A 12,024-nucleotide genomic window follows, 5' to 3' on the forward strand; every position below is an offset into this window, starting at 1 on the left:
TGGATGATTATTTGGATGGAAGTAGTGTGCAAGGATATAGAGAAAAGGCAGGAGATTGGTGATAGGTAATGGTTCTAATTTGAAGAGCTGGTGCAGGGATGATGGGATGAATGACCTCTTCTGCACTGTATGATTCTATAGGTATTTTTGTACTGGGAGACTGCATCCAGTAGTGTACCACAGGGCTCTGTGCCGGATAGTAACTGCTAATGATCTAGACACGAATATAGGAGGTAGGATTAATCGGTTTGGAGATGACATGAAAATTGATGGTGTGGTAAATAACAAGGAAAGCCTTAGACTACAGGACTATATTGATGGGGCACTCAGATTAGCTAAACAATGGCAAATGGAATTTAATCTGGAAAAGTGTGAAGATGTTTTTGTAAAGCATAATAAAGTAAGGGATTATAAATGGTAGGATACCAGCATGTACAAAGGATCAGAAGGACCTTGGTTTGCATATCCATAGATTCTTGAAGGCAGCAGGACAAAGTAACTTTAAGATACTTGCCATTATTAGTCAAGGGATTAAACACAAGAGCAAGAAGTTATAACATTAGGCCACGAGACAGGTGCAAATGAGATTCACTAGGATATTGCCTTGGCTGGAGCAATTCAACAATGAAAAGAAACATTAGATATGCTGTGTTGTTTTCCTTGGAGCAGAGAAATCTGAGGGGAGCTGATTGAGGTGTACAACGTTATGAGAAATGTAGTTAGTCAGTAATGTTTCCCCTAAGTCAAGAGGTCAGTAACCAAGGGCACAATTTTATGATAAGCAGCAAGAGGTTTAGAGAGGATCTGAAGGAAAGAAAAATCATCCAGAGGGTAATGGGTATCTGAAACTCACTGCCTAAAAGGATGGTAAGGGCAGGAACTCTCAAAACATTTAAGGAGTATTTGGATGGGCACAGAGTCAAAATCCTAGGGCTTTAATTGTTTATTATCAATATTAATGAGGAGGCAAAATGTAGTATGTCCAAATTTACCGACGGCACAAAAATAGGAGGGTGAGTTGTAATGGGGTCATAAGGAATTTGCAAGGGATGTAGATAGGTTGAGTGAGTGGACAAGAACTTGGCAGATGGAGATTAAAGTAAGAAAGCATGAGGTCATCTGCTTTGGTAAGAAGAATGTCTGGTATTCTCTATTCCAAAAGTTGTTCACACTAGATCACATGAATTCTTAAAGAGGAGAGAGACGGGTTTTTGAAATATTGAGCAGTTGAGGTCTATGTGGAGATGACATGAAAGAGGAGTTGAAACCTGGGGCAAATCAGCCAGAATCTTATAGAATGGCAGAGCAGTCCCAATGGTTAAATACTGGATTAGTGGTGCTGGAAGAGCACAGCAGTTCAGGCAGCATCCAACGAGCAGCGAAATCAACGTTTCGGGCAAAAGCCCTTCATCAGAAATAAAGGCAGTGAGCCTGAAGCATGGAGAGATAAGCTAGAGGAGGGTGGGGGTGGGGATAGAGTAGCATAGAGTACAATGGGTGAGTGGGGGAGGAGATGAAGGTGATAGGTCAAGGAGGAGAGGGTGGAGTGGATAGGTGGAAAAGGAGATAGGCAGGTCGGACAAGTCAAGGAGACAGTAACTGAGCTGGAAGTTTGAAACTAGGATGAGGTGGGGGAAGGGGAAATGAGGAAGCTGTTGAAGTCCACATTGATGCCCTGGGGTTGAAGTGTTCCGAGGCGGAAGATGAGGCGTTCTTCCTCCAGGCGTCAGGTGGTGAGGGAGCGGCGGTGAAGGAGGCCCAGGACCTCCATGTCCTCGGCAGAGTGGGAGGGGGAGTTGAAATGTTGGGCCACGGGGCGGTTTGGTTGATTGGTGCGGGTGTCTCGGAGATGTTCCCTAAAGCGCTCTGCTAGGAGGCGCCCAGTCTCCCCAATGTAGAGGAGACCACATCGGGAGCAACGGATCTGCAGTCATTGTTTTTACCAATGGTTAAATAGCCTATTCCTGCTCCTACTTCTTAGTTGCAAAATTGCAACAACTATACTTGCAGTTACACTTCGCATGGCCACAGAAAGGCTGCCAACATCATCAAAGACCCCTCCCATCCTGGTATTGCTCGCCTAGAACCTCTTTCGTCAGGCAGAAGATATAGAAGTTTGAACATACACACCAGCAGGTTCACAAACAGTTTCTTCCCTGCAGTTATGAGACTGATGAATGAACTCTCTAACTTCAAATAATGTTGATCTTGTTAATGTTGATCTTGCTTTATGCATCTCCTGTGCATTTTAACCTGTATGCCTCACTGTACAAGCAGGAGAAAGTGAAGACTGCAGATGCTGGAGAGTCAGAGTTGAAAAGTGTGGTGCTGGAATGCACAGCAGGTCAGGCAGCATCTGAAGAGAAGGAGAGTCGACATGGTTAAGATCATTGACTCTCCTGCTCTTCGGATGCTGCTTGACCTGCTGTGCTTTTCCAATGACATACTTTTTCACTCTGTCCAAGCACCCTATGATCTGTATGTTCTTGCTTAATATGATGTACCTGTATTGCTCGCAAACAAAGTTTTTCACTGTACTTAAGTACACATGACAACAAATCAATTAAATCTTTAAATTATTGGACAGGTTTTGAACATGTATAGACAACTGATATTAACTGGATTTAAATTTCAAAAATAAACACATTCGAATAGTCAATATATTCCTACGAAGGCATTCATTCCCAGCAGTTTTCATGACACAAATGGAACATTCAATAATAATACAAAGAAATGAGTGATTTTGACATTGGTAACAGTAATAGCATTTAAAGACCATTCAGATATGGAGTGCAAGTGTCAGTTCAGATTAGATTAGATTAGATTACTTACAGTATGGAAACAGGCCCTTCGGCCCAACAAGTCCACACCGCCCCGCCGAAGCGCAACCTACCCATGCCCCTACATCTACCCCTTACCTAACACTATGGCCACTTCACCTGACGTGTACATCTTTGGACTGTGGGAAGAAAATGGAGCACCCGGAGGAAACCCACGCAGACACGGGGAGAATGTGCAAACTCCACACAGTCAGTTGCCTGAGGCAGGAATTGAACCCAGGTCTCTGGCGCTGTGAGGCAGCAGTGCTAACCACTGTGCCACCGTGCCACCCAAACAGAGATTGGACAGAATGAACAGAGAGTTAATTCATCAGTTCAGTTTGGAACAGAGATCAAAATCAAAAGGAGTGATGACAGAAACATTCATTAGATTTCATGTTGAGTCTGATATGTCTGTTCCTCAGAACTTTTCTAAGTAAGTTGTATCAGACTTGAAAATTAAGTCAGTTTCTCTCTCCATGGACGCTACCAGATCTGCTGTGTGTCTCCTGCATTTTCTTTTACTTTAGATCTTCAGCTTCTATAGTATTTTGATTTTATTACATTATAGAGACAACTTTAACGGTTTTGAAAGATGACAGGAATTCAGAACTCTAACTAAAGAACAAATCCCAGGAATGCCTGAAGAACGAATAACAGGATGTTTTATTTGCAACTTTAAATATCATTAAACAATTATATATTCTAAACACATCAACCAAGTTTTTGAAATGGTGCATTACACAGACATAGAAGAGGGCAATATTGATCAAGCCAAGGGAATTGTACTCATCTCAAGAAGCTTTAGCTCAGTAATGAAAGTTCAAGCACAAATGCAGTCAATTGCGCTGTTTTGGATGCAATCTTATTTGGAATGCATTGGTTATAATATCACCTCGATTCTCTAAATCGTAAGGATTGAAGGAATTTGAGAGTTCTTCGTGCTTCAGGTTTGAGAATGACAAGACACTAACATCAATGAATAGAATGGTAATTCCCTGTAAAATAGTGGGGGGAAATTGCTTTATCCAGCCCAACCCCCCTTCTTCGACCCTCTGCCTTATCACACACACCCCCACCACATCCCCCTTCTTCCCTCTCTAACCCACTCACCGCATCCTTCTCTTCCCTTTACCCTTCCTCTAACCCAGTGCATCTCTCCCCTCCTCCACCCTCTGACCTAAAGCCCCCAACCCCCATCCTTCCAACCGTCCGGGCACGCGCACCCACTGACGTAGTCAGAACGGGCGCCTCACGGTCACGTGCCCATCTCAACGAGAACGCGTACTTGGATTCTGCCCCTTTCCCAGTCCATCCACCAATCAGTTGGGAGAGACTGGTCCGCGAGGACGCGCACGTCACCCGCTGCCGCTTTGCGTGCGCGCGGACGAGATGCATCGGGGGCGCGCGTTCGCCTCCCCTCCCCGATTCTCCTGCTCCCTCTTTCTGACTCTTTGTGCCGAGGAGACGCGGGCGAGAAGACACAATGGCGGACGAGAAGCCTAAGGTAACGGGGCAGCATGAGTCGGCTCCGGGCTTAGCAGTCGGATTCCCGCCTTCCTCCTGTCGCTCTCAGTTTCCCGGCCCTCAGGATTCGGTTGTTTGGCCCGAGGCCGCTCCCTCCCTCGTTCGGCCCTGTTTGAAATTTTGCCGCCATATTCGGAGCGGCTGGAGCCCAGGCCTAAGGCCTGGGTCTCGCTGGCCCAATCATTCAGGCGGGCTGGTCAGTTCTAGTACTGAGTGAGGTCCCAATCCCTGCGCTGAAGGCGTGTCGAGCATGATGAGGGAGAGCCCAAAACCATGTTCACCTCTCTGCGTTTTTAAAATAATAACCATCCAGAATTCCCATGCAAGACAAGCCTGATCGATAAAATGACCAAGTTATACATTAATATGTAATGCCCATGCTGTACCATAATGCATATGGTCAGCTATATCTTTGCAATACTGATCAGTTTTTAATAGTGTGGCTATATATTAGTATTTAGTAGTGAAGCTACATTGTGTTTTATTTCATTGCTGTCGTACCAATGTACCAGTGCCACCTACCTCCCAGGTGAATGTAAAAGATTTTTTTAAAGAATAAAATCTATTTTAAAGAAGGGCTGCATAGCCAATATTTATTTCTTAATTACCATCGCCAAAACAAATTACCTGCCCATTACCATATTGCAGTTTGTGGAAGCTTGTTGTGCACAGATTGGTACTCACTTTTCAGCTGTGACTACTCTTCAAAAGTTGGCTGTAACGTGCCATAAGGACATCCAGTGATTGAGAAAAATTGCAGTATAAAATGCAAGTCTTTTGGGAGAAAAACTCCACTATATGTCTATAGTGTGTAAAACATAATATGACTATAAAAACTCGAGGCAAGATTGTGATATCAATATGATGACATATGTGCTAATTTGCTGTCTTAAGCAGAGATGGAAAACATCTATTGCCGGTCAGCAAATTGAAGATATGTGGAAGGAAGACAAATTTCTCTCACTGATGGTTTGCTGGGAGCATTTCAGTGCCTCCACTGCCATGTGGAGGCAACACAAAATTATATAATCCATTGTGATGGGTTTATTTCTTACCAGATACAGGAACACCTGAGTTTATGATGGAGTTGTCGCAAACTGAACTTTGTTTATAGCTGAGTCATGTACACACAGGTACAAGTGAGAAATTTATTAGTTGGTAAAGAACAGATGTTGTGATGTCTTCATGCACTTTGGATGTTGAAATGTCACCTGTGGGTAGACAAATGAGATTAGGAGTCTTAATGCAAATACATAATTTGCACAATATATTTCCTTTTTAGTGTTTGTGTCCTTATACTTGAAAGATACTTTTTGGACCCTGTACTGCTGTGAGTTTATCTTTTATGAGAAGCTGAGCCATAAAGATCAGATTCAATCCAGTCTGTACCTTTAATTGACCCCAGCGAAGGCGCAGATAGAAATGTTCCAAACAAAAACAAAATATTGCAGATGCTGGAAATATATGAAACGAAATCAGAAATTGCTGGAAAAACACAGCAGGTCAGCCAGCATCTGTGGAGCGAAAGCAGAGTTAACATTTCGAGTCCAGTTACCTCGTAAATACTGGAAACACCAGGTCTGTGGGTAGAGAAGCAATAACATTTCAGGTCAGTGTTCAGTTCTCACAAAAGGTCATCTACTTTATAAGAGGGGAAATAATTGACCAGAAACAGAATAAAGAGGGAACATTTTAATGAATGCTAAAAATTTGAATTAAAGTGAATATTAGTATCATCGTCAACCACAGCGATAGAAACGTCGGCAGTGAGGTAACTTAAAATCAACCAACAAATACTTTGTTTTCTGTGAAACAGTCTATGTTTAATTGTCAAGATCTCTGTGGTCTAAAACAAACAGACCTCTCAGCCAAAACTACAGCATGCTGTCTTGATAAAGGGAGAAGCATGCACAAAATGTAGCGAATGGAGGATAATTAAATATAAATGTGCGGGAAATTCAATCCCAGCAACTTTGTAGAATGTTTATATTGTAGATAGAAGCCATTTGGTCCTTTGTGTCTAGAACAGATCTCTGAGAATCTTAAATTTGTGCCAGTCTCTAGTCTTTTCCTTGTAACCCTACACAAGATTAGGTAATTGTTTAAATATAAGCAATGCTGTTTTAAAGTCTCAATCAAACCTGCCTCCACTACACTTGCAGGCAATGCATTCCAGTCCTTAATTACGTGCTGTGTGAGAGAGTTTTCTCACTTTACATTTACTTCTTTTGCAAAGCAACCGTCCCATCTAGTTTTCAATCCATTTGAATGGGAACAGTTCATCAGACACCTCATGATTTTGAGAACTTCTATCAAATCTCGTCTTAGCCTTCTCTCCTGGGAAAATAGTCCTAAATTCTCCAAGCTCATTCTGAACTGAAGTGTCCCATATCTGGAATCATTCTTGTAAGCCTCTTCTGCAGTCTGTTCAATGTATTCACGTTCTTCCGAGAGAATGGTGCCCAGAATAGCGCACGCTACTCCAGATGAGGTCCAACAACTTGTACAAGTTCATCATTATCACCTTGCTTTTGTATTGTGTGCCCCTGTTAATGAAGCCTAGAATACTGTATGCTTTATTAACAGCTCTGTACCTAATCTGCTACCTTCAATGACTAATGTACATGTATACTGAAATTGCTGGAAAAACACAGCAGGTTAGCCAGCATCTGTGGAGTGAAAGCAGAGTTAATGTTTTGAGTCCAATGAAGAAGGGTCACTAGACTCGAAACGTTAACTCTGCTTTCGCTCCACAGATGCTGGCTGACCTGCTGTGTTTTTCCTGCAATTTCTGATTTCGTTTCATATTTCCAGCATCTGCAATTCTTTTTTTAAATCCAGTTCTCTCTACTTCTGCAGACTCTTTAAAGTAACATCCTTATTTTATACATCTGTGTACCAAAAGTGTACCACCTCATAGTTGTCCACCTATTTGCCATCTATCCATCCACTCTGACAGCCTATCAATGTTGTTTTGAAGTTCAGTACTGTCATTCTCTCAATTTATAATTCTTCAAGTTTTGTGTTATTCGTGACTTTGAAATAATCCCCTCCATAACAAGATCTAAGACATGTATATAAATCAGGAAAAGCAAGGATCTCAGTAACAAATTCTGGGGAGCTCCCCTATAAATCTACTTCCAGCCCAAAAAATACCATTTAACTGCCATTATGGCAAAAGTGTTGAGCAAATTATTGAAATCAAAGGCCGACAATTCCCAGAGCATGATGCCCTCTACCATAGGGTCCTAAAACCAGTGGCAGCAACGATGGTTGATCCATTGATTATAACATTCCAAAATTCCCTGGACGCAGGAAAGCTTCCAGTGGTTTGTAAAAATCTGAATATAATACCATTCTTTGAAAAGGGAAGGAGGCAGAAAGTCGGAAACTTTCTCCCCTTGACCAGTTAGTTCAGTATGTTTTGTTGGATAATTGTGAGAATCCATTATTAAGGACATAATAACAGGACATTTGGAAAGTCAAAATAGAATCTGTCAGAGTCAGCATGGCTTTATGAATAGTAAATCATGTTTGACCAATTTGCTAGAGTGCTTTGAAGATGTAACAAGCAATATGGATAATGGCAATCCTGTAGTTATAGTATTTTTGGACTTCCAGAAGGCATTTGATGAGGTGTCACACACAAGTTTAATACATAAGGTAAGATGACATGCGTTTAGGGGTAATTTATTAGCTTTAGTGGATTGGCTAACCAACAGAAAGCAGAGTCAGGATAACTAGGTTGTTTTCTAGTTGGCAAAACGTAACCAGTGGAGTGCCGCAGGGTTTGGTCCTCATGCCCCAATTATTTACAATTTACATTAATGACTTGGATGTATAGCTAGAAAGTGCTATTGCCACATTTGCAATTGACAATAAGATAGGTGGGAAAATAAGTTGCAATAAAGAAAAAATAAATTTACAAGTAGATAGATTAAGTAAATGGACCAAATGGCAGATGAAGTTTAACATGAAGAAGGGCTTATGCCCGAAACGTCAATTCTCCTCCTTGGATGCTGCCTGACCTGCTACGCTTTTCCAGCAACACGTTTTTCAGCATGGATAAATGACAGTTTATCCATTTTTGTCAGAGGAATAGAAAGGCAACCTAATATCTCAATGAATAAAAACTTCAGAGAGCTTTGATACAACGGAATCTAGCTGTCCTTGTGTACGAGTCACAGAAAATTAGTGTGCAGGTGCAGCAGATAATAAGAAAGGCAAATGAAAGTTGAGCATTTATTACAAAAGCAATAAAATATAACTATGGCAGTGTTAATGCAACTCTACAAAGTATGAGTGAGACAACACCAGCAGTATTATATATAACTTTGGTCCCCTTACTTTAATACAGATGTAATTGAATTGGAGGTAGTTGCGAGGAATTCACTGGATGGATTCCAGAGAAGAAGGGTTTTTCTTATGAAGAGAGATTGACAAGTTTTGGCCAATGCTGTGTGGAGTTTGAGAATGAGAGGAAATCTAATTGGGGTATATAAGATGCTGAAAGCAATTGACAAAGTAGACATAGAAAGGATGTTCTGAAGAAGGGTCACTGGACTTGAAATGTTAATTCTGCTTTCTCTTGATAGATGCTGCCAGACCTGAGTTTTTCCAGGAATTTGTGTTGTAGAAAAGATGTTTCCTCATGTGGAACAATATAGAATGGTCATTGTTTTAGGGTAAACTTTGTCAGATGAGAAAGTACTTCTCTTAAAAGATTGTGAATCTGGAATTCACTACCCCAAAATATCGTAAATGTTGGAACATTGAATAAACTTAAGGAGGAGATGTACAGCTTCTTTTTATTAGTAATGAACTGAAGTGTTATGGAGAACAGACAGGAAAGTGGAATTGAAGCCCAGATGATTGTATCAAATGGTGGAGCAGGCTCAAGGGGCTGAGTTACCAATTCCTGCTCCTGTTCTTATTACTGCCTGTTTCATATCCCTCAGCCAATTTTGTATCCACATTATTATTGTCCCTTTCATTCCGTAAGTGATGGCTTTCCTCACAAGTCTGTTGTGTGGCATCAAATACTATCTGGAAGTCCCAGTACACCACAGCAACAGTCTTGCCATCAACAACCTCTTCTGTTACCCCTTCAAAAAAAAACCTCATGAGTTAGTTGATATGATTTTCATCAACAAATCCATGCTGACTTTTCCAAATCAACCCACATTTTCCACGTGACTGTTATTTCTCTCCTGAATAATTGTCTTTAAGGTTTCCTACCACCAAAATTAAGCTGACTGTTTTTGTAATTATTGGGCCTATCTTTACAAGTTTTCTTGAACATGTTTGCACTTCTTCACAAAAGTACTATCCCTTCAGATTATGACTAGTGCCTCTGCAAATTACAATTTCCCTTTCTTCAGTGTCATTGATCTATTTTATCCAGTGCTTTATGAACTTTAAGTGCTAACAGCATATACAATAATTCCACCATGTTAATTTTGAACCCTTCTAGTGACTGAGCTTCCCCCTCTGTCACCATGATTTAGGCAGCATTTGACTTCGAGGTAAAGACCAATGCAAAATGTTCATTCAGCTGCTGATTTATTTTTAGCAAAAAAGAATGGCATGATGGCTCAGTGGTTAGCACTATTGTCTCATGGATCCAAGGAATCAGGTTCAGGTCCACTCTCAGTTGACTCTGTGTGGAGTTTATACCTTCTCCCCATGTCTGCATGAGTTTCCTTCAGGTGTTCCGGTTTCCTCACACAAAGATGTGCAGGTTAGGTTGATTGGATGTGCTAAATTGTCCAGAGATTAATGGGTTAGCTATGGGAAATACAGGGTTACGAGGATAGGTGTGTGGATTTAGGTGAGATGTTGTTTGGAGGTTCGATGTAGATTTACTGAGTTGAACGGCCTGCTTCCACGCTGCAGGGACTACATGATTTAATGCCCCAGCCACAACCCTTGCCTCCAGGTATAAATCTCCATGCTCGTTCCAAATATGCACTCGTTTACTCTTTTCCTGTTGATGCGATTATAGAAGGTTTTGGGATTTCCCAATCTGTTAGCTGCCAGTCTTTTATTATAATCACTCTTTGCTTTTTGTGCATTTTCATCTTGCTTCAGAATCTTCTGCATTCGATTTGGTTCTTTGTTGTTTTAATACCTGACACTTGCTTTAACTCTAAAAGTTAAAGCACATTTCCTTTAACTTAATTTTTATTATTTTTGCTATCCAGGAAACTGAATTTTTTGTTCCATCTTTTCCTTTTGAGGGAATATATCTTGAATGTGCATAAACCATCTACTGTTGGAATGTAGGCCATTGTTCAGCAAATGTTTCTCCTGCCACCCCTTTGTTCCAATCTGTGTGGTCCAGTTCTTGCTCCATTGAAGGTAGCTGTTGACTGTTTGTTTGATTTATTTTTCCTCTGGATTGACCAATGTCCCTTTATACTGTCATTCTAGTATGATTAGATTAGATTAGATTACTTACCGTGTGGAAACAGACCCTTCGGCCCAACAAGTCCACACCGCCCCGCCGAAGCGCAACCCACCCATACCCCTACATTTACCCCTTACCTAACACTACGGGCAATTTAGCATGGCCAATTCACCTGACCTGCACATCTTTGGACTGTGGGAGGAAACCGGAGCACCCGGAGAAAACCCACGCAGACACGGGGAGAACGTGCAAACTCCACACAGTTAGTCGCCTGAGGCGGGAATTGAACCCGGATCTCTGGCGCTGTGAGGCAGCAGTGCTAACCACTGTGCCACCGTGCCGCCCACCAATGATCTCTGCCCCCTGTGATCCTTCACAGTTGTTTGGTTTACTTGACCTACCTCATTGTGAAGAATCAGGTCCAGTGGTGCCTCCTTTTTTTGTTCGACAGGATACATACCATTGTATGGAATTTCCCTGAACATAGTTTGCTGCATTTATCCCTTGCTACCCCTTAAACTACCACTAACACGCCCTATATGTGCAGTGATAAAGCCCCCCCCAATTATAACTACTCTATGATGTTTATGTGCCTCTGCCATTTCCTTGCAGACATGTTCCTCTATATTCTACCCATTAGCTGGTGGTTAGTATCTGATACCGAGCAATATTAGTGCAGCCTTCTTAGTCCTTAGCCGTAGCCAAATTGATTCTGTCCGTGAACTCTGAAACATCCTTTTTCTCCAGTACAGCAATGTTCTCTTCAACCAAAAGCAGTACCACTCCTTCTTTTCCATTTGTTTCTGAACACTTTGTCACCAGGGTATTTAACGTCCAGATCTGCCTTTCCTCGAATCAACTCTCTGTTATCATGACAATATTATAATCCATCTAGGCAATCCGTGGTTGTAACTCTCCAATCTTTTTAATCATGCTTTCTATATTCACATACATACAGTGTAACCATGATATAGACTTCAGTGCTTTTTCCCTGACTCAGACTCCTATTAACTAAATATTTCCATTTTAGTGCTATCTGCATCTCTCAGCATTTCATGCATTCTCTTATTAATTTCAAGTAGTCTCTTCTGGTTCCCACACCATTGGTAAGTTAGACTATACCCTCTCCAACTGTACCAGCAAAATGCCCACAAAGAACATGCTAAGTTTAGATACAACCCATCTGGCTTGTTCAGTGCTATCTCCTCCAGCTAATCTCAGTGTCCCCGGAATCTGAAGCTTTCCTTCTTGGACTATCTGTTCATTCAA

At 41.5% G+C, this 12,024-nt stretch overlaps 1 protein-coding gene across 1 annotated transcript in view; it reads left to right on the forward strand.

The window, feature by feature from the left end:
* The first annotated feature begins 4,172 nt into the window (after positions 1 to 4,172).
* LOC140463917 (small ubiquitin-related modifier 3) overlaps positions 4,173 to 12,024 on the forward strand; it is a 45,127-nt gene continuing 37,275 nt past the window's right edge. The window contains exon 1 of the mRNA XM_072558394.1: positions 4,173 to 4,326. Within this exon, the coding sequence (XP_072414495.1) occupies positions 4,306 to 4,326 (21 nt within the window). The 5' untranslated portion in view covers positions 4,173 to 4,305. The remainder of the gene's footprint in view (positions 4,327 to 12,024) is intronic.

Source organism: Chiloscyllium punctatum, chromosome 39 (genome assembly GCF_047496795.1).
Source record: "Chiloscyllium punctatum isolate Juve2018m chromosome 39, sChiPun1.3, whole genome shotgun sequence".
Lineage (NCBI taxonomy): Eukaryota > Metazoa > Chordata > Chondrichthyes > Orectolobiformes > Hemiscylliidae > Chiloscyllium > Chiloscyllium punctatum.